Here is a 22,877-nt window from a genome sequence, read left to right as displayed (position 1 = left end):
TCAGTAGTGTAGGCAGTGTTGCTGCTCTTTTGACATAGACCACATGCTCATTCACACACTTTTCAAACTGCTGCTCTAGGAGGAATTTGTCACTGTTTAAATTATGGAAACTGGTGCATATACTTAATCATAGTTTAGTCCATGTCTTTGTAGGAATCCTTTTGCTACAAATCTAGAAACTGGTGCATATACTTCATCATATACTTGATTTTGATTTTATAGACCTATTTCACATCAACTAGTCTTCTGTGCATTGGTAAGGCCATCAACTCCCAGGTCTTATTCCTTTATATGGAATTGAGCTCATATTCCATGGTTAGCCTCCAATTTGGATCTCTTAGGGCCTCATCATCATTGATTGGTTCTGATTCAGCTAATAATGCAAGATGTATCAACTCTCCATCTGCATTGATTGTTTAATCAGATGTTACTTCAAATTGTGTCAATCTCACAGATGATTGTCTATATCAACTACTACTGCACTATTTAAGTTGGTTGTGGCACCTACCTTCTAGTCCCATTCTTTTGACTCATCAAGTAGTATGTCTCTGCTTATAACCATTTTCCCTTTGTTTGGATCATAGAGTTTATAAGCCCCAGTTAATTCATATCCCAACAACACCATCTGCTCAACCATGTCATTCAGCTTTCTTCTGTTTTGAGTAGGCACATGTCGAAAACATAGTGAACCAAACTGTAATGCCCCCAACCCTTACCGTTACCGGCGGTGCTACTCATGATCTTCTCAATAGGTTAATTTTCATGTTTGATACATACAACACATCACATATGAAGGATTGTATGTCATCTCTTCTCTGAATCAGTACCTTGCCAACTCATTCAATTGTCACTGTGCTAATGTCTGCAAACTTGATTTCCCTTTTCACGTTCTGATAAATGCTTACAAACCACTCATTATAACATGTCATGTGATTGGAGCAGCCTGTGTCAAGATACCATAATTTTAGACATTCATCATCTAGTTTTGGCATCCATCAACTATACATCATTAGAATCATCTGCCTGTGTCATCTGAGCTTCATCCTCCTTTCTCTTCACTTTCTTTGATTTGCATTAATCATCAAAGTATCCCCAATTTTGATAATTATAGCATTAAATCCCCTTCTTATTAAATTTCTTCTTACCTCATTTATTACCATTTGCTTTCTTGTTGTGATTGTCATTTCTATTCTGATTCTTTGAGATTACAACACCTTCATCGAAATCTTGCTTCTTGTACCACTTGGATTTTACTTTCCATTCTTGTATCTCACTCCATCTTGATTTATTTTCTTGCTGATCTGAGCCTGCAGTGCATGCGCTTGTGTGTTTGCTGCATTTCTTTCTTTCACTCTCAACTCACGAGCTTCCAATGAACCTTGCAAGTCTTCAGTGTATCAATATCCTTTGATTCCTCTATGGCCACCACTATGTGATCATATCTTTGTGTCAATGTCCTCAGAATCTTTTCAATAATCACCACCTCAGTCATCACTTCTCCATTAGTTTTCATTTGGTTGGTGATGGCCTGCACACGATTGAAATAATCAACCATACTCTCATCCTTCTTCATTTGAAACAACTTATACTGCCTTCTCAACTTCTGGAGTTTTACTTTCTTGGTATTCTCTCCACTCGTATAGTACTTTACCAAGATGTCCCATGCTTCCTTTGATGTAGAGTCATTCAAAATTATTCGAGTCAACACTCTGCTAAATGTAAAACAATGCCTTGCAATCCATTTTATTTGAATCCTTGAAATTTGATTGATGCCTCTCTGTTGGATTTGAACTCAGCTGATCATATCCATCTTGTACCACTTCATATACTTCTTGAGCTTGCAACAATGATCTCATTGATGCACACCGTCTTTCCTAGTTCTTTCCATCAAGGATTGACAAATTTGATGGAAAGCTCCTTGATCAATTCATGATTCTTTTCTCTTTTGCACTCACACTTGTGTTTCCCAATTTTTAAAGAAATCTCACTATTTCTCTCGTGTTTCCCTTGAATTAGAACCCAACTCTTGATGCCAATTGTTAGAATATATGAATTTGTGATAATTGAGTTAAGAGAGTTAAGAATAAAATGAGAAAAATGAATTGAAAATATCAACTTCTATGTTTACTTGTTGCACAAGAAACAACATTTATACTAGTCATTTTTACAAACACTTGTTAGAGTACATTGATAACTAATTCATAACTTCCTTAACTACTTCTTAGCAGCATATAACCACTTTCTAACATCCTCTGACTGTTTTATGAATTTTAGTTTTAACATTAATATCATACTTTATTTAGTTTGGAAATATCTTTTCTATTTGTTTGTCAACCTATTTAAACCTCTTTGTATTTAGTGTGATCCCTCTCAAATATATATTGTTTTCCTAAAAGTATTCCTCTCAAGTATATATAAAGTATATATAGTTTACTAATTCTCTATCTCAATTAATATGTTTCTTTAATAATATGTCGCCATTTCTTTTAGAATGGTAAAATATGGTTGATATTTTATTAAATAATTATTGTTACTAAATATTTACATCAAATATAAAAAGAAAAAAGAAATAAACAATTAATTGAATGAAGAAAAATTTATTTAGAGATTATTTTGTTTTGTAAGAATAAATTTTTTTCCTTATTATAATTGATCTAATTGTTCCATTTGAAATTACATGATACACTCAAGAGATACACTAATAATCATGGAAAAGAAAAACTTATTTTTTGGAATTATTTCAATTTCGTATCTCATGGAAAAGAGATACATCCTTTATTATCTAAAATTTAAATTAGATGTTACAATTTGTTTTAGAAATAAAATAAAAGAGATTTTCATTCTTTTTAAAATTATTAGATTTAAAAAATAAGAAAATATTTAAAATAAAAAACACGTGGAGAGTAATTAGTGGTTAGTAGATTCTAGAAGGTAATAGAGGCAATAGGAAAATAAAAAATCGTAGAGAATCTAGATCTCCAAAACCGAATTCCCTATTTAAGACCCTTCCTCTTTCACCGCTTCTTTTGTTCTCTTGTTCCACATCAACGTGTTTTGCACTTTCCTCAATTCTTCGGTTCCTTCATTGTTTGTTCTTTCTCCTTGTAATCTCTCTCATCTTTCTTTTGTTGCGATTTATTTTATGCTCTGTGGCACTTTGTGAATTTTCTTTGATTTTGTAATATTTTATTTTATTTTCTCAAAGATGTCTCTTGAAATTGGTGCACCCAGTTTGTATTGGATCTGTTAATGTTATAAACTTTTGATTTTGGAATTGGGTCGTACGTAACGTATCTCATTGTAGGTAAAAGTGTAGTTTTTTTATTTATTTGGGGGTTTGAATTTTTGTAAAGAAAAGTATTTGGGTTTTAGATGGATGCGTTTTTCTTTGAAAAGGATCGTTATGTTTTGTATAGGACTTAATTATTATGTAATTTGTGAGTTTTTAATTATTGTTTTTTTTTCTTTCGTTAAATGTTTTGTTTTGGGGCTTTTCTCAAAGGGGACATTGTTGTTTGGATATTATTATAATTCTATGATTTGTCTAATTATTGTGTTCTAATGATTCTGATTATTGATGAAATTTTCGGGGAATTTGTTGTGTATTAGAAAGTGGGGTTGGAAGAATGCAATGAATGGATACTTTTCTCACTAGGACATAATTCATTTGAATTTGTAATTTTTTTCTGTTTTACATTTTTACTCAAATTAGTTTCTCTCTCGTGGTTTTGATTCTGTTAGGTTCTTGAATTCGGTTATATTGAAGTGTTCAAAAAATCTCAAGTGTTTTTAAGTTGTTGACTAATTCTACATTGAACTGCACCAGATGGCTGAGGTATGTGACATACATTGTTACTAATGTTCCCTGTCAAAATTAGTTTTGGTTCATTCTTTGCTATTCAACCGTCGTGGCATTTATTTATCACTACAATTGATTGCAGGAGGGTCACAGGGTTACTTTAAATGTTTATGATCTAAGCCAAGGTCTTGCTAGACAGCTTTCGATGTCATTTTTGGGGAAAGCTATTGAAGCCATATGGTGAGTACCTTTTAATAGTTGTTGTGTTCTAATATACTAGTAATATATTTGGGTGTGTTTTATGTCTATGTTGTGTTGTATAGTTAAAATTCAATAGGTTTGTTCTTTCCTCTTGTTTTTTGATGTTTTAATGAAAATGCACTTTCGATGTATTTTAAAAGTAACTACAAAATACTCAATTTTCATTGGATGGCAGTGCAAATCTATTTTACACCGAAGTGCATCTCCATTAAACTCTATCCTTTATATCAATGTTGTCAGTTATAGATTGTGGAAAATAGTGATTTGTTTAAATTATGCTATGTTTATGCCATAGTGTATGGCGCTGATATAGTTTGACAATGCCTAATACTAAAGAGCATATTGCAGAACAATAACAGTTTATTCAAATTCCACATATAGCGCTATATATTTTATACATTGTAACTGTATACATATTTTGTTGTTGACATATTGAATTGTTATAATTTTGGAAACTTTTTTTTATACCTTAGGCACACAGGAATTGTGGTTTATGGCAATGAGTACTACTTTGGTGGTGGCATACAACATTGTACTGCTGGATCAACACCATATGGAACTCCACTTAAAGTGGTTGAATTAGGTGTTACACATGTTCCCAAAGATGTCTTTGAAATGTATTTGCAGGAGATCAGTCCGCGGTACTTACCTGAAACCTATAGTTTGCTTACACACAATTGCAACAACTTCAGCAATGAAGTTGCTCAATTTTTGGTTGGTGCTACCATTCCGGATCATATTCTTCAGCTCCCTAATGAAGTAATGAGCAGCCCAATGGGGTCTCTTTTATGTAAGTTATATCACCTACAACACTGTACTCAAATCAGAAGTTCTTCTTGGTTGTCCACTTCTTGTATATTGGTTGTGTTTTTAGTATGGTATAATGTTCTGATAGATTGAAGTAACAAAATACATTTAATCCAACATTTATGGCCCGTATAAACTGTTTAACCATACTAGACAACTGTTAATTTAACGCAAACACTTATAGCATAGACATTTATCATATAAGTGCTATATATAAGCTATAAGTTGTTTTTAAATTTATCTTAAGAGAGTTTATGTAAATAAGCTGAAAAAACTTATAAATATGTCATAAGTTATTTTCCTAAGTTCTCACAAGTAGTTTCAATAGTGTGTATGCTAGTTGATAAACTTCAATATGTCAATCTAATCAGACCCTTATTCTATAAGAACTTTATGCATTAGTAGTTATGGAATAAGTTATTTTGATACCTTGTAAACATTTGTTGGTGTCAAAAGTGTATTCTTTTAATGTTCATGCACATTTGTTCGACCTAATACTGCCATTATTTACATCTATATCTTCAATTTTACAGTGCCAATGATTCAGAATCTAGAGAAAACATTAAAATCTGGTGGTGTTCCACAAGTACCACAATTCAGGCCTTCAACAGTGAATCCAGCTTCACACTTTCCCTCAACCAACACACAGAAGAGTTCAAGTGGAACTAACTCGTCTACTGAGAAAAGTGTGAACAAAGTGGTGGATAATAGTAACAAGGAAGTAAAAGGCAAAGAAGAGAATAAGAAGACAGAAAATGCAGTGTCATCATCATCATCTTCTGAAAAGCCAAGTGGTGTTGTAGGCGATCCTCTAGGGGATGCACGCAACAAGGTTCAAGATGAGATTATTAAAGAGTTTGCTTCAATAATGGCAAGTGGAACAATGCGTGCTAGTGAGGCTGCAGCACTTGCTACTAGAAGAGTTATGGAAAGATATGGCCAAATTGCTGTGTCACAGAGTTAGCTGCAACACTTGTTTTTTTCATAATTATAATTTTAACTATTTAATGTTGCTCAAAGTGTTTGTGGTGGATTATTAGTAATCATTATTTGAGACACAATATAATGTGCCTGCATTTTGTTATTTTGGTCCTAAAAGTTTATTTTAGATATACTGGTATATTGTTTTAAAATTTCATGCTAGTATTCATTCTCTCAGTTTAGATGTGTTTTTTAGAATACAGTTTAAACTTAGTTTATTAATTAGAAAAAATTACCAATAAACGTATTAAAATACAAAGACATTGATATATTCGTTTAATTGGTTTATCCATTTTTGTCTATATTAGGAGATTCAGAGTTTATTGAGAGAGTTAAAAGGGTATATTTCTTACTATGAAAAAAGTGCAATAGACATATAACGACAATAAATGTAGATAGTTTATTTTGCCATGTAATGCTAATACTAATAAAATAAAAGAGTTGTATTATTGTGATAGTAAATTATTTTAAATTTAAGATTTGAATGATTGGGCAAATGTCAAATTGATGAAAATAGAGGTGGTCATCAAAGAACGCAGGTCAAAGATATAATATTAGATGGATGGTCCCAAAAATCAAACATGGTGGGGAGGGTTGAAAAGATCAGGATGTGTTTGTTTACTTTTCAATACGCGTTTCAATGTGACCAACTTCACCAGAGAGAACGTATACAATTTGTTGTACTTCGTGGTGGCCACGTTATATTCTTTATTATTATATATACTAGTTCGTAAGCTGTGCGTCGCACAAAAACAACGATTTTAATAAATAAATTATTATATTAGTTTATATATATATATATATATATATATATATATATATATCAAATTTTATAAATTTTATTGATATTAAAAAATAAGTTGATTTAAAAAAAATAATTTAAAATTAAAAAATTAAAAAAATATAATTATAACTTAACTTAAAAACTACTTTCTTATACGCAAAAATATGACTCCAACATCATGCCTTATTTTTGAATACTACAAAGAATCTTATTTCTTTCCAAAAAACTTATTACAAAATAATACTTTTAATTTTAAACAAATAAAAATAATAATTATTAAAAAATATTAAATAATTAGATTAGATGAAATAAGAATTTTTAAAATAATGAACATGGACATATATAAAATAAGTAAATGTAAAGATGAGTAAGTAACTTAATAATGAATTTTTATTTTTATTATTTAGCCTTTGCTATATAAGTGGCCAAAATATCTTTTATTTTAGTACTACTCACAAAATACTAAAGAAAAATAATTTTACCGTTACAAACAAAAAATTACAATACACATAAAAACTATGAGTATCTTTTATCTTTGAATTTGCATGTTAGTCTTCATTAATCTTTCATGAATCTTTTGAATTCTTTTGAATTTGCGTGATATTTAATAATAAATTTAGAATATAAAATGTATAGTATAGTAGTTTTTAAATTTGATAAAATAGTGTTTGAAATCGATGAAGTGAATTGTTTCTTTAATTCCTACATAAATTTTATATTTTCTTAAATAAATTATTATTTTTCTCTTCAATATTCTGAAAATTTAATTGAATTCATGGCTCTAAATAAATTTTATATTTACTTAAAAATAAATTATTTATTAGATAACTTATAATCAAAATTATTAGGACGGGCAACAATTATTTATGAGAATTTAAAATTAGAGTTATTAAGACAAATCTTGTATAAGAGAATAGAAATATAAATATACAAATGTACAATTTGTTAATTATTTATGAGTGAATTTAAAATCGGAATTATTAAGACAAATGTTATATAAGATGATAGAAATATACATATACACATACAAATTTAAGAAACATAAACAATACGAAATATATATATATATGCATAACAAAACAATATAAAATAACAATCATAGATTGAAAAAAATTTACCAATTAAAGTAATTAATTCGTGTGAACATATTGTTAGACGCAACACGAACAAATACATAGTTTCACCAGGAATATTAATCTTAATTCGATGATAAATAAAAGCTCACGAATATTAATCTCAGTACTATATCCATTGCATAAAAGTTTTGTTTAACATTGAGGAGATCAAGACTCATTTCTTGGAGAAATTGAAGCAACAAAATATGATTTTTGTTTCAATATTGGATAAAGATGAATAAGAAAGCTTTGATAAAGAAAGCTTAAAAGAATTGTGTATACATAAATAATATGAATGATATTTATAAGGGAGACGCAAGAAATGAGAGAGTATCAAAGATAGACGGTTAACGGAGTATTAAAATAATTCGTAAAATAAAATAATTTTTTTAATTAAATTAATTTGAAGCGGTTGGTTGCTAAAGTAGTGTTTAAAAAACAATTACAAAAACTGTCAAGTCGTGGTGTTAGTGACTGTATTTTGCTGTTATTCTTCTTTTTTAACTGGTCACTAAATTCTCAACAGTTAAACCAGTGGTGTAGTGTATTTTTAATCTATTCTTTTTATTTATTTTTTTAACATGTACAAGTAAGTGTAACATAAGTTTAATTTTATTCTAAAAAAAGAGATATTATATTGCATAGATTAACTTTCAATTGGCCACTCAATTCTCAACCGTGAAATGTGAAATGTGAGGTCGTGCATTATATTTTATTTTTAATTGGTCATTCACTTCTGCATTTCTCATGTAATAGAAGTTTTATTTTTGTCTTAAAAAAATCTTTTATTTTTAATTTATTTTTTTTATTTTTTAATTGACCATTAGCTTCTCAACGGATACATGAAAAAACTATAAGTTGTGGTGTATTGTATTTTATTTTTAATTTTTTAATTGACCATTAAATTGTATCGTGGACAAAGATTGTAACAGAAGTTTTATGTTTTTCTTACACAAAAAGCTTTTTATTTTTAATTCATTCCTTTTATTTTTTTAATTGGCCATTAACTTCTCAAGAATAAACACATATTATTTCTATTAATAGAAACTTATATTTTCTTAACACTCTAGTTTGTTGACACGTGTCAAACTTGCCAATTTATCATGTTTGCTTTATTATAATGTATAGATTATGAACAAAATAAAACATAAGAAAAATTATATTTGTCTCCGTTGAATTCTTTTTATGACATTTTTCTAATTTTGAAAAAATGTTATTCCTTATATATTCATTAAAAATACTGTATAAAACATTTTTTTTATCAGTTACATCTATTCATATTATTTACTATGTGATATAAATAAATTTTTTGCTTTAATTTATAATATATTATTATATATATAATATTTACAATTTAAAAGGTGTAGTTATATTTTTATATACAATGTCTTTTTGATAAATAATAAACAGAGATGTAAGTATAATTTAAAAAGATATTATGTATAAATTTTTTAGTGAACACAAGAGAGATAAATATAATTTAAAAATTAAAGATATTAAATCTTATTTACAAAGATCTTGAAGGAAGTAAGCACAATTTTTCTTAAAATATAATAAATAAACATTATACTTCTTTTGTCTCTTATTATTAGAAGTCTTTTCTCGATTTCTTTAATATAGATCACTTTTTCAAAACTCCACGTGTGATTTGAGGTTGAAAATCATATGCAGGGACATATCCAAAAGTTCAGCAATCGAGAGGTGTGAATGAATAGTGAATAATAATTTTTCTCGGAAAGAAATTGTATTGTGCACGATCACAATTTATAAAAAAAATTAACTTCACATTTTTTCTTCATTTTCTTTTTAATTTTGGCAATTAAATGGTTTAACAATACCTAATTTCATTTAATTTAAAATCACTTCTTAATTTATATATTCTAGTTATTAAATTGTATTGAATGATGATAGATCTAAAAGTATATTTAATAGAAGGAACTTACTGATAGGTGTCTAGAAACTTCATGATGCAACAGCTTCATCAAATTTCATTAAAAAGAAAAATATAAAAAAAAGTTATAATCACGTCTATCACCAAAATTATGTTAATTAAACACACCAGAACCAACAGCGTATCTCGACATAGTATACCAATGAGTGTGGACAATAAGCCCGAGATGAGAGTAAAAGCATCTGTGGAGAGAGAAAAAATATTATAAAAATTAAAAACCATATAAAACTACAGTTAAAATATTCGGGTGATCCACTTCAGAAAGACAAGGAAAATTTCATGCAAGGAAATTAATTTACATAGCTATCCAACTGTAAAATGTGTATACACCTCTTTTACCCTATCTCACCTCTACTTCTTATTCTTCTATTTTTGACTTATAGTAGTACATTCCGGTTTATTGCAACAAATTTTGTAGTAATAAAAAAATTATATTACACTTCAACCAAAAAGAATAAAATATACATACTATGGTAAAGAAGCTGAATCTTGGGTTGTTGGCAAAGCATGCTCTTCATCCCTTATACTTGCATCCTCATTTTTCAATTCCACAGCAGTAGCTTCTGTTGATTTGCTAAAAGTATCGTCCGGGATGTTGATTCCTGCAAAACCAATCATGACAGCTATTGCTCCGAGGTAATCCATGAAGGGAGGAGAATTTCCGGTGAAGGTGTCGACAATGGCAGCTAATGGGACTTGAATTGTGAGTCCAGCTGTAGCTACTGTGGTTGATGTAAGAAGAACAGCTTTGGCCCATAGGTAATCACTCAGCACATTATCCAGCAATCCTAGTTTTCATGGGAAATATCAAATTTTTTAAGTTTAATAATGTAGAATGAGGAAAGGATCCATTAATTAAAGTGAGAAAGTAAAAACTAAGGGAAAAGTTAAAACTAAGAACATGTTAGGGCGTGTTTGTTTGAGAAAATGTTTTCTGCTTTAACCTTCAATTACAATACTGACACCCTATTATCAGTTTATTTCTGATTTTCATATATTTGTACAGGAAACAGTGCGCAAAAGAAAAGTTGTTTTCAATTTCTCATGTATAAATATTTGAAAACATAAACCAAAAATGAAAATAATGTGGCGATTTTGTAATCTTAAGCAAAAATATGACATAAACAGAAAACATTTCTCAAACCAAACATGCTTTGGTTGTCTTAAAGGAAAAATAAAGTCAGCAAATAGATCCTTACAATAGATACAAAGAACGGTAAACTTGACAGTGAAGTGTAATGACACAGATGACCTTCCAGTTAAAGAATGTCACAAGTGAAGTAATCCATCATGGTTTTGTTTCGTAGGTCTGATGATTCTAATATAAGTGGATGTCGTTTTAAGAAAATTTTAATTAATCAACAACGAAGTTCTTTAACATGTATTCAGCTAACGATGACTGGTGCTTTTGACCAATACTTAAGATATCTGAAATAATTCAGACATACACAATACAAATGAGAGGTGTTCCCTGGAAAAATCAAATAAGGAATACAGAATAAAAAATTTTACGGGGCTAAAAGTTGGTGACTTCTTTTTTCTTTCCACACTTCCATTCTCAGTGAAAAAGGTATGGTTTTGCATATATATTTGACCCTTCCAGATTCCACAATGGAAGAAACCTTGCGGACTAGGCCGCCCTAAACTGTTTCTTAAATTCTAGCATTAGTCAACCACAGAGTGGTGAAATGTTAACTTTTTATTGTAAGAGAAGGCTATCAAGTGAAGTTGAGACAAAGAACTTAGTGGGAAGCTGCAATTTATCTCTGCAAAAGAATTTCTGATCTCTAGTGACCTATACCAAACCAATTCAGAAAAAGCTAGAATCCTTATATCATTTTTAGGACTTCCTCTTATTATTAAATTAACAAGTTTTTATTTTTTTTAATGAAGAAATCTGATAATGAAAAATTAATAAGTTTTTTTCCATTCTGTTTCAAACTACCAAAGCATAACGTTTTTTGAAGGTAAAAAGTTTGCACCAGGAGCTAGCTATATTCCATTTGCTATGAGATTAATTTTCATTTTAAGTTTACAGGAACCAATGTCAATCCTATAGTGGTTTTATTGATTATCAATAAAGACTCAGAGGATTCAAAGACACATGCAATTATACATTATACATATATCAATGACCAAGATCTAAAGAGGATTTGGCTCCTTCTAAAGTGAAATTCACTTTAGAGGAAAAAGTGATGAGTTATTATAACTGTTGATTGGAAAATCAATACTTGAGATTGTGATACAATGCAAACACCTACAAATTTGTCTAAATCCACTATCTTGATTTTCTCATCAATAGTTATAATTCTTCAGTTTTCTTTCTAAAAAGAACACTTTAAAGGAGCCAAATCCATCCAAAAGAATGCTCATAGGCATAATTACTTGTAGAATAAAATATGTCAATGTCATGTTAATGTTAAACCATTTAATTGTAAATCCATCTTAATAGTTTAACCTATAATCTTGACTATTGTTTATTTGATCTACTCTTAGTAAATAATAACAATTTCATTTCTATAGCAAAATTCCAAAGAAAATGTAAAAGATAGTGAATACAAACCTTTACCAATAATCAGACCAAGCTGCTTCCAGGTAAGCGTATAGAAAGGTTCGGTCTTCGTTAAATTGAGTAAAACGGCAGCCGGAAGAAAAAGTATAACATTGAAAAGCCCGAGAAATCCAAGAAACTGAGCCATACTGGCTTCACCACCCTTTCCATCATCGTCGTTTAATTTCTTGCGAATAAGGGTGATATACACTGCATACAATCCAGCTGAAGAAAGTGCGAAAATGTCTCCAAGAAGAGGATTGGATGCAACCGCTTTTAAACCAGATTGTGAATCACCAAGGCTTACAATTATTGTTCCCGCCATGCAAAGAAGAACACTAAAGAGCTTTAACCAAGAAAACCTCTCCCCTAAAAAAGCTAGGGAAACCAAGAAGGTGAAAAGACTTGATGCACTGCTTAAGATTGTATTTGACTGCATATGACATAAAAAAGGAATAAACAATCAGTTTGGTCCCTAAACTATCATTCTCTCTCCTATTTGGTCTCTGAACAATAGAAATATAATAATTAGTCCCTAAACTATATTTAATCTGTCAAGTTAGTTTTTGAACTAAATTTAAGCGAAATAATGAAGTGAAACATAACTCAATTCAAAAAGGAAAAAAAGTTCCAAATTTACTTACTGTAACTGTAGTATACTTCAACGACAGGTTAAAAGTGAGTTGAGCAAAAAACCAAAAGGGACATATCAACAGACTAACTTTCGCCATTCTACAACGAGTCCAACGCCCTTTCGCATCCAACCCTTTTTTATCATTTTCATTTTCAATCAAATAAACTTGACCAACCAATCCTCCTACTACATTATCTGAAGAAAGCAATTCAGAATGATTGTTCCTATCTTCAATTACATCTACCTCTTCAATAACCAAAGATTCAATGACTTCATCGGTAGCATCGTTGTCTCTAAGAAGGTTAGCCTGCTCGGACTCTCCTAACCTCCCTTTTAAACGTGATTTACTCTTGTCACTCCTCCAAAACAATAAACCTCCATAAGAATCCTCCAAATACCTCTCAATTTCAACAATTGGAATCAAAACCACAAACAATGAATTGCATATGTAAGTAACAAGGAATGGTGAGACACCGGCATCTACAACAGATTGAACTACAAAGCTAGCAGCTATCCATATTATTGCAACAGCTATTATATATATCAAACCTAGACCCCATTTCCATGCTTTACTTTCCACATCTTTTGAACCCATATCACCAAAACCCTTCTCAAAATTCCATAGAACAAATAATAGTGAAACTCCAAATCTACAATACCCAGAAATCAAAACCCTTTCTTTTTGAAAAAATATCAATACCCATTTAGCAATTCTAGAAAAAAATCACCTAAAGCTACAAAAAATCACAAATTGGATCAAAGATTTATGTTTGGTAGGAAAGCAGAATCTGAAACAAGAGAATTAGACAGTACGATAATGTACCTAGATGATGATAATGAATGATGGTGTACCAAAAGAGGTAAGCATCAATATCGCCGAAAACAGATTTTCCAATACGTTATACGAACCAACTGTTCCTCGTAGAAATTGAATCAAATCTGATTACAAAAAAAATAAAAAAAGATGGATTGGATCTCAATGGGTGGCTCGTTTGAATTTTCTGAAGAGGCTTATGAAATCGGTCCAAAACGTGGCAAGCCAATATCTCTTGGGAAATGCTATCCGCACCCCACTTTTTTCTAACACACCCATTTAGGACTTATTCCTTCTGAAAATTTGATATATCTTATTCAAATTAAGATTAAATATATCAAAATTTTAATTATAATATTTTTTTTAATTTTTTATTCTAGATGAAGTGGATAAAACCCTAAATATATTTGAGACATTTAAAGTAGTATTTAACTAAATAGTTAAATCAGTTGAACTTTAAATTGATTTTTATTGTAATTAGTTAATTTGGTGTATGGATTATAGCATCATCTCAACATGAGCTGTTTAAAGCACTTGAACTATGATTAAGAATAGTTGTTGGTTTAATGTGTAAGTTAGTTTTTTATATATTGATTTAAAGTAATTAAACTTGATGAAGAAAGAGAGAACAAATATTTAGAAGTTCAACTCCAAATGGTTTGTCAAAGCAATATTTTCAAGATTTTAAAGGCCATAGAACACATCAGTACTAACGTTTAGGGTAGCAGCCACCCCACTACTTTTCTCCTTTTTTTTTTAAGCTCTTCTTTGTCTATGAGAGGTGAGTGGTTTAAAGTTATAACTAAGCTTGAAACTTCCTTATAATTTGTTTGATTTTTTCCTTTTAATAAAATAAGTGTTTTTTTTAAGTATATTTAATATTTTCATTTTTTGTATTTTGCTTATAATGTTGTGCGTAAGAACGACACTGATTTGATATAGTATTATTCGATTTTTCGTCTTGTTATGATATTTTTTGGGTTCAAATTGACATATTAATTTTGATTTAGTGTAAATTCAACTATGACTTTGACGTCATTAACGTTATAATTTTAAAGACATGTGTATTTTAGACACTTCAATTTTATCATATTTATAGGTTATGTCATATTTGTAGATATTTTATCGTTTGATGTTATTAATTTCAATGCTGAGTTTGTTTAGAAATTAATTATTTTTAATTTTAACCACTTTTAGTCAATTGTAATTTTTTTTTTATCAATTTGAATGAGTACCGTGTTTTATTAAAAAAAACTCTAATGATTTGATTAGTAGTAAAAAAAATCTCTAATATGCAAGTTGCGAATTCGAGCGACGCGAATATTATTAAATGAAAACAAATGTAATATTTTTTATAACTGTTTATTAAATTTTAAAGTATTTTCTATTTCTGAGGGTGCATCAATCTCTTCCTTCTAAATGTTTAAAAAATATTTAGAAGTTTCTATGATGTGGTTGAGATATAAAATATAATTTATATGGAACAATAAATTTAAAATCTCCAAATATATTAATTTAATAGATCGTTGGGAGACAAATAATGGATTTGCAATAATATCTACGGTGTGGGTCTTAACTGTCAAGCTGAATGGAAGAATTGGCAGGTCTTTCATTTACCTCATTTATATTTTATATCTTATTATTATAAAATCAATTTCTAAGATAAAAGATGCTTACATGTATACAAATGTTGGATGCAAATATAAATAGTAGATTATGATATTTTCGACTTAATTTATTTATATAAAATCAATTTATAAAATAAAAGTAGATTATGATATTTCGACTTAATTTATTTATACAAAATCGATTTATAAAATAAAAAGTATCTCTTAATAAAAATTTTATCCAGATTTTTGCTCACAAACATATATAAAACTTTAGCAAATATCTATATAGCAAATAATTTATTTTGTCTTCTCTGGTAATAAATCAATTGGAAGCATTATCCACACGTATAATTAAGATATTTTCTTCCATAGGAAGGAGAAAACCATGCAATTTTAACTCACTTTTTTTTCTTCACATATACACTTTATTTGGAAAATAAATACATTCTTCATATGGTATTTGAAACATAACAATAAAAAATAGTATTGAAGCATCACTAAGCATAGTTTTGAAGCATCTCAACTACTTTGCTCATGGTAGGCCTTGAATCTCTATCTTCCAGAACACAATCCAAAGCAACTTTAGTCAAAACCTCCATCTTAATTTTATCATAATTTGATCCAATTTGAGGATCAACAATTTCCTCCAACCAAGATAAGCTATTCATTTTGTCCCTCACCCATGTAACAAGCCTCCCATCACACACCTCTTCTTCATTAAAATTTTTGATACCTATAGTTGGACTTTTTCCAGTTATCATTTCCAACACAACAATTCCATAGCTATAAACATCCACTTTAGATGTTATTGGAAAATTGAAAATCCATTCAGGTGCCATATACCCTCTTGTTCCTCTAATCATAGAGAAACTTGAATTAGTGTTGATTGTGTTCCTGTTTTTCAGCTTTGACAATCCAAAATCTGCTAACTTGGGATGCAAGTTAGAGTCAAGAAGTATGTTTTGTGGCTTTATATCACAATGCAAAATCCACTCTAAACATTCTTCATGTAGATATGCTAACACTCTTGCTATTGCAAAAGCAATTTTATACCTTTTGCTCCAATCAAGTGTGTTAGATGATAGATTTTTAGCTAAAGAACCGTTTTCCATGTACTCATACACCAATAATCTATGTTTTCCTTCAGCACAATATCCCCACATTTCAATCAAATTCATGTGATTAAGCCTTCCAATGATGGCTATTTCAGCAAGAAATTCACCTTCTCCTTGTTTAGCATTGTGATTGTGAAGTTTCTTTATTGCAGCATGTCTTTGATCAGATAATAGTCCTTTGTATACAACACCTCCTCCACCCCTTCCAATCTCTTCACTAAACCCTTTTGTTGCTTTCTTTAACTCTAAGTAACTGAATTTTCTAAATCCTAATGCTGCTAAATGGTAGTCGTGTTGGTCTGCATTAGTCTTCTGGTGCGTCCTCATCAGGCAACACCAAACGACGAAAATGCAAACCATTTCCAAAGCTCCAATTGCGGTAGCAAACCAAAGAAAAATCTTCACAAAATGATTTTCCCTTACTCTAACAAAAACTCTTTGAAGTTTCACTGAACTAACATGATCACTTGGATTGGAAGATTCTTGTTCAAAGAAGCTATTACCTTTAGGCAATCTCAAGTAGGATGTTCCTACGAAGAACGGCGAAAGCCTTCCGTTTCGCAATTGTGTTTTTGTGTAGCACTTGTAAAATCCTTTTAACTCCACAAATGAGTGTTGAAAGCCTTTACAATTACAATCTTGTAAGCATAAACTCTCACAAGCACTATAGTTACTAATTTGAACATAATGAATGTCATAGCCATAAAACTCAACATTCTTCATTTCTAAAAAAGTAGACTCACTTTTATTGCAAGTGAAATCAAACATAGGTTCACAACCATTAGACCAGTCACTTGAGTTCTTCACTTTATACCCTGGCAAACAAGAACATTTTCTTCCATGCTTAGGACTATAACTACATGTACTATTATCTCCACAAATTCCATGAGCTATACATGCACCAGAAATTGCTTGCCATGAAACATACCAATCTTGTGACACATTAATTCTACTATACACTCTTACATTACCATCACAATCCAATTTCATTCTTCTTTGTAGAACAGTTCCATAATCAGAAGTCATAAAAGTGAAATTATCAGATGAATAGAAAACTCCAAAAGAATCCAACATTGCAATTCTGCTACCATTGAAATTAGCCCTGCCAACTTGTATACTTAGAAGCCATGGTTTTGGCCAATAGGAGCTAGAAACATCAGGGCCATCATAATGAAGACCAAGAACATTTGAATCATCAAAAAAGAACTTGTAGAAGCCAGAAGAATGATTACTCTCACTTCTTGAAGCAACTAGGATTGTATATCTTGTAAGAGATTGACCAGGAAGGAGAGTATCTGTTGGAGAATCAAAACTCTGCCACAAAATTCTTGTTCCTTGAAGCTCACGCAACACAAGATTACCATCATCATTGAGATGCAACTCTAATGGTTCCAATGATTCAGTGTTTGATGACCAAACATTGTTTAAAGAAACATCAAACAAGACAATGTTTCCTGTGTTTAAAAGGGTGAGCTTTGATCGTTTTCCATTAACAGGTTCATCGCGATTCGCAGTCCAAACAATGGTGTTGTTGTGGTTGATTGAATTTGGTGTTGTGAACCATATGGCAAAGGAATATGCATTTTCACCAATGGCTATAAAACCAGCTGAGAACATTCCATTTGGTGAAATGATTGTGTCTTGTGGATTTTCAACTGAGAGGGAGGAACCCTTTCTCAATGATGATGAAGAAGAAGGTGAAGTTTGGAATAATAAGGCCAAAACTAGAAGAAACAGTGTGAATGAAAAATCCAGAGTATTCATGGATGCAATGAGTGAAGAAGCTTTTCACTTAGTGGTTGATATGATATATGGATTAACTCAGAAGATGTATATATATATACACTAATATATTAATAAAATAGTAGTAGATTAGCATGGAAATTGGAAATAAGGAAATATGAAATCTTTTTATAATTTATTCGTTAAATTAAGTGCCAATTCGTAACGTGAGAGAAGGTCGTGATTAATAATGTCGATGGACTTATTGGTAGTGAAAATATGTTGACGGCGGTACTTATCTCCTACCTGAGTTTAATTCCCAAGATAAAAACTAGCTATTTTCAGAAAGTGAAAAAGGAGCGAGAAAGTCATGATTAAGAATTTCAATAATAGTAAGAGCCAAATTGTTACGCAGTGAGTTATATATATATATATATATACTGGTAAACAAAAAATATTTTGGCTCAATTGCAGTTTTGGTTCCCCTATTTTAGTTGAATTGCGAAAGTTGTTCCCCATTTTATTTCTTCTCAGTTTTGGTCCCTCAAACATAATTTTGGTTCAAAACTCGATGAAATTTCATTTTTTTTTTTTGTATTTATTTAAGTCACATTATGCCTCAAGATCTCATGTGCAACAATTGTACCTGAAATCTATGATCATAAATGGAGTAATATAACTTTAAAAAAAAAAATTCATCAAATTTTGGACCAAAATTCTGTTTGGGGACCAAAACTTGAAAGAAACAAAATGAGATGACTACTTTTGCGATTTAGCTTAAATAGGGGGATCAAAATTGCAATTAAGCCAAATATTTTTGTGTGTAATTGCATAGACTTACTGAATATCTCAAGAGAGGTAATTGTGATCTTATAAAAATTGCTTTTATTTTATTTTTCTAAATTAATATTTTTATTAGTATTAATATATAAAAATGAACTGCAAGATATGTAGTCAACATATTCATAATATAGTTTTTTTCATTATTAAGTTACATATGTATTTTTCTTTTTTAAATTGAGAGAAGTTTTTATTGTTGATGTGATTCTATTCAACTCGAGGATTAATCCCAATAATTATATAAAAGATATTGGTCTAAAAAAGTTCTTAATTCCTAATTATATATTTTTTTCAACCCCCTTTTAATAACTTGAGTACAACAATAATTCAGCTCCAATTAATCTTTCAAAATGTCAACTAACCAACACTTTCCTTTTGATCCTAATAATTTGACCCTAATAAGTCTAACTTAATTCGGATTACCAAGATATACTATTGTGTCTGCGCTTCAGTTTGCATCATTAGACTTGAAATAAAAAGTTATTGACTTCAAAATTAAAATAGTATATTTGAGGTGTTAGTTTTATATTTTCTAAGGCTTCAAATCTTCTCGATATTGTTTCCTTAAAAAATTGATCTCATTAAAAAAATATATTAACACATATATCATTTAAATTATTGTTATATCACTGATTTAAAATTCAAATTAAAAAGATAATCAAATATCAACAATTTTAAAAATAAACAATTAAAATCAAAAAATAAAAATAAATGACTAAAATTGAGAATTCAAAATTACATTTTAGTCAAAATTAAAATAGCATGCAGTTTAGATTGGACAATTGTGCATTCAATATTTATAGGTGCATAATTATATATTTATATTATGTAAAAAAAAAAACATCAACATCTACAACATATAATAATATTAAAATTCAACACTACAAAAATATAAAAAACAAATTATGTTTTAAATCTATGAAATAGCAAATATATATATATATAGATATTAAGCTAATAAATATTATAAAAAAAATCAATACATCTCATACTATTAATAAATAAATATGTATTAGAATTTACATTTATTGTTGGGTTCAGTTTAAAAAAAATCTAAGATTCAATCGAATCATTTTTTTATCAAAGGATATTTAAAGACATCCAATAAAATTTAATTTTGTGCTGCTTTCAAAAAATTTTAAGATTGATTTACAATTCTTTTACAGATTATTTTAGATATCAACAATACTAATATAGTAATATATGAAGAATTGGTTAGCTGTCATGCTTCCACACCCGACCAGAAATTTATTAGCCTATTTAATTCTTGCACTTGACTGGATCATGATAGGGGTTGAGTGAATTGAATTGCCAATTATTTGCAGTTATACAAATGATGCTACTTGCATTTGAGTATGAATTAAACGTTTTTCTTTTATAGTTTAATTTATTTATTTCATTAGTAATTTTTTAGGTGATATTTTTTTGGCTAAAAAAAATATTTATTCAATCTATACAATATAATAAAGCAAACATGATAATTTGGCAAGTCTGCCACGTGTCAACCAAATAGAGTGTTAGGAATATATCAAGTTACTATTAATAGAAATAATACCTCATGCGTCAGTTGAGAAGTTAATGGTCAATTAAAAAAATAAGAAGAATGAATTATAAAAAATAAAACTTCCAGTTACATCACGACCTTTGTACGTCATGCAATTTAGTGGCCAATTAAAAAATAAAAAATAAAATACAATACACTACGACTTGACAGTTTTTGAAGGTAATTGTATACCGTTGAAAAGTTAATGGACACTTAAATAAATAAGAAGAATGAATTAAAAATAAAATGCGAGAAGTTAATGGTCAGTTAAATAAATAAGAATAATGAGTTAAAAATAAAAGGCGAGAAGTTAATGGTCAAATAAGAATAATGAATTAAAAATAAAAGGCGAGAAGTTAATGGTCAGATAAATAAATAAGAACAATGAATTAAAAATAAAAGGCGCGAAGTTAATGGCGAGTTAAAAAAATAAGAAGAATGAATTAAAAATAAAAGATTTTTTTTTTTTAAGAAAAAAATAAAACTTCCATCATACCACGAGTTTATACATGATGCATTGAGAAGTTAATGACTAATTAAAAAATAAGAAAAATGAATTAAAAATAAAATACAGTACACCACTACTTCATAGTTTTTGAAGGTAATTGTTTTTTAAACACTACTTTATCAACTACAGTTTCAAATTAATTTAATTAAAAAATTTATTTTATTTTACTAATTGTCTTCCAACTTTCTTTTTTAATTTATCCTCATCCATTAACCGTCTATCCTCAATAATCTCTCATTTTTTGTGTCTCTCTTTTATAAATATCATTCGTATTATCTCATGTGTACACAATTTCCTCTTAGTTTTTTCTATTCTAAAAATTCTTTATTCATTTTTTTGTTTATCTTTATCCAAAATCAGACAAAAAATCAGATTTTGTTGCTTCAATTTCTCCAAAAAAGGAGTCATGGAATTTGGTTGTTAGAATCGTGCGATTATGGTTTCTGTCTGATATGAATATCAAACATAAATTTTATGATGGATTACAAGGTTTAACTCTTTGTTTTATAAATTCAAATTTTAAATTATACACAAACTTATTTGTTATGTTATTAATTTAACAAACTTGTGTTTCATATTGTTAGGTCATAAAATTCAAGCAACAGTGCAAAAAGCTCTTATTTCTCGATTTGAGACTACTATTCGTGAGAGAGTTGTGTACAACTTTTGTTCTCTTGGTGTTGCGTCTAACTCTGGAGCATATAAAACAACCGCACATCAATTCAATTTGAATTCGCAAAATAGTACGGGTCCGAGAGTTTGGTCACAGTCTCTCCGTACTCAATTTCATTTCCAGAAATTCGAAATGTGTTGCTAGTTTTTTTAAGACCGCTTTAAATTAATTTAATTAAAAAATTTATTTTATTTTAAGAATTCTTTTAGTGACATCAGACTTTCCTTTTTAATTCGCCTTCTCGGTCAACTGTCTCTCTTCCTCACATTTTTTGCGTCTCTGTAAATATCATTCATGTTACACAAATCATTTTTAACTTTTCTTTACCAAATATTCCTTATTCATTTTGTGTTTATCTTTCTCCTTTGATGTCTGAAAAAAAAAGATTTTGTTGCTTCAATTTCTGAGCCACGGAGTTTGGTTGTTAAAGTTGTGCGATTGTGGTTTAAACATAAATTTTATGCAATAGAAATGGTCTTGAAGGATGACAAGGTTTAATTCTCTTTGTGTAAATTCAAATTTTAAATTATATTATTTGTGTATTAATAAACCTGTCTTTCATATTCTTAGGGTTATTTGTCTATATGATGCGTATAATTCTGTTGTTGTTGCTTCTAACAACTTTCTGGTGTATATTGAACAATCGGACACCGTTTCATATTGAATATGCAAAATGATACATAGACACCTTCGAAATGTTGACATCAATTACTTTGGTAGATATTTTCACACGAATTATTTATTTCACATACGTCCATTGTTATTTTATTTTATTTAAAAAAAAGATTACTATTTTGTTATATATATTTTTTTATTGTTTATGTTTATAAATTTTGTCTCACAAAAATTGTACATCTTTGTAAGATTTTTTCTGAACAGTGTTGCCACATGAGTTATATTGAAGAGAAAAATAAAAATTTATTTAAGTAAATATAAAATTTAGGCTTCTTAGCCATGAATTCAACTATTGAAGAGAAAAATAATAATTATTTAGGAATTAAAAAAAATACAATTCATTATATCTATTCCACAATTTTTAGTTTTTATTGGAAGTAATGATTTTTCAAACTTCAAACACTGTTCTAACAAATCTATTACATCACGATTTGACGAGTTGATAGTTATGTGAAAGGGTATAATGATTTTTCAAAAACTATTATTTTAAATGG

The 22,877-nt window shown here is 29.2% G+C and overlaps 3 protein-coding genes across 6 annotated transcripts; 1 reads left to right on the top strand and 2 right to left on the bottom strand.

Moving 5' to 3' along the window:
- The first annotated feature begins 2,963 nt into the window (after nt 1-2,963).
- On the top strand, nt 2,964-5,951 carry LOC101492160 (uncharacterized). Of its 3 annotated transcripts, none has more exons than XM_004492252.4 (5): nt 2,964-3,104; nt 3,742-3,835; nt 3,942-4,039; nt 4,534-4,850; nt 5,401-5,951. In XM_004492252.4, exons 2-5 carry the CDS (start codon nt 3,827-3,829, stop codon nt 5,829-5,831), a joined length of 855 nt encoding a protein of 284 aa, XP_004492309.1. In that variant the 5' UTR covers nt 2,964-3,104; nt 3,742-3,826; the 3' UTR covers nt 5,832-5,951. The 3 variants fall into 3 exon arrangements, with proteins under 3 accessions (XP_004492309.1, XP_004492310.1, XP_012568980.1); XM_004492253.4 differs by having other exon boundaries at nt 2,979-3,087; XM_012713526.3 differs by lacking the exon at nt 2,964-3,104 and adding an exon at nt 3,286-3,304.
- A 3,698-nt stretch (nt 5,952-9,649) lies between these two features.
- On the bottom strand, nt 9,650-13,843 carry LOC101492732 (uncharacterized vacuolar membrane protein YML018C). Of its 2 annotated transcripts, none has more exons than XM_004492255.4 (4): nt 12,894-13,820; nt 12,262-12,682; nt 10,168-10,486; nt 9,650-9,880 (listed from the first exon to the last, which is right to left on the bottom strand). In XM_004492255.4, coding segments are annotated over exons 1-4 (1,326 nt in total). In that variant the 5' UTR covers nt 13,479-13,820; the 3' UTR covers nt 9,650-9,879. The 2 variants fall into 2 exon arrangements, with proteins under 2 accessions (XP_004492312.1, XP_073222654.1); XM_073366553.1 differs by lacking the exon at nt 9,650-9,880 and having other exon boundaries at nt 9,955-10,486; nt 12,894-13,617; nt 13,707-13,843.
- Nucleotides 13,844-15,760: 1,917 nt separating this feature from the next.
- On the bottom strand, nt 15,761-18,186 carry LOC101493603 (putative receptor protein kinase ZmPK1). The gene has a single exon (XM_004492256.3). The coding sequence runs from the start codon at nt 18,184-18,186 to the stop codon at nt 15,805-15,807; it is 2,382 nt and encodes a 793-aa protein (XP_004492313.1). The 3' UTR covers nt 15,761-15,804.
- Between the last annotated feature and the right edge of the window lie 4,691 nt (nt 18,187-22,877).

The sequence above is a fragment of the Cicer arietinum genome, chromosome 3 (assembly GCF_000331145.2).
Source record: "Cicer arietinum cultivar CDC Frontier isolate Library 1 chromosome 3, Cicar.CDCFrontier_v2.0, whole genome shotgun sequence".
NCBI lineage: Eukaryota > Viridiplantae > Streptophyta > Magnoliopsida > Fabales > Fabaceae > Cicer > Cicer arietinum.
This window is presented reverse-complemented; position numbering and strand designations above follow the sequence as displayed.

Bases quoted from the DNA above. Each gene is read 5' to 3' on its own strand.
- LOC101492160 (XM_004492252.4), top strand. The intron at 4,040-4,533 runs GTGAGTACCTTT...TTTATACCTTAG, and splicing joins AAAGCTATTGAAGCCATATG to GCACACAGGAATTGTGGTTT. The intron at 4,851-5,400 runs GTAAGTTATATC...TCAATTTTACAG, and splicing joins CCCAATGGGGTCTCTTTTAT to TGCCAATGATTCAGAATCTA.
- LOC101492732 (XM_073366553.1), bottom strand. From the start codon at position 13,478: ATGGGTTCAAAAGATGTGGAAAGTAAAGCATGGAAATGGGGTCTAGGT. The intron at 12,683-12,893 runs GTAAGTAAATTT...TGTCATATGCAG, and splicing joins TGAAGTATACTACAGTTACA to TCAAATACAATCTTAAGCAG. The intron at 10,487-12,261 runs GTTTGTATTCAC...CATGAAAACTAG, and splicing joins TGGTCTGATTATTGGTAAAG to GATTGCTGGATAATGTGCTG.
- LOC101493603 (XM_004492256.3), bottom strand. From the start codon at position 18,186: ATGAATACTCTGGATTTTTCATTCACACTGTTTCTTCTAGTTTTGGCC.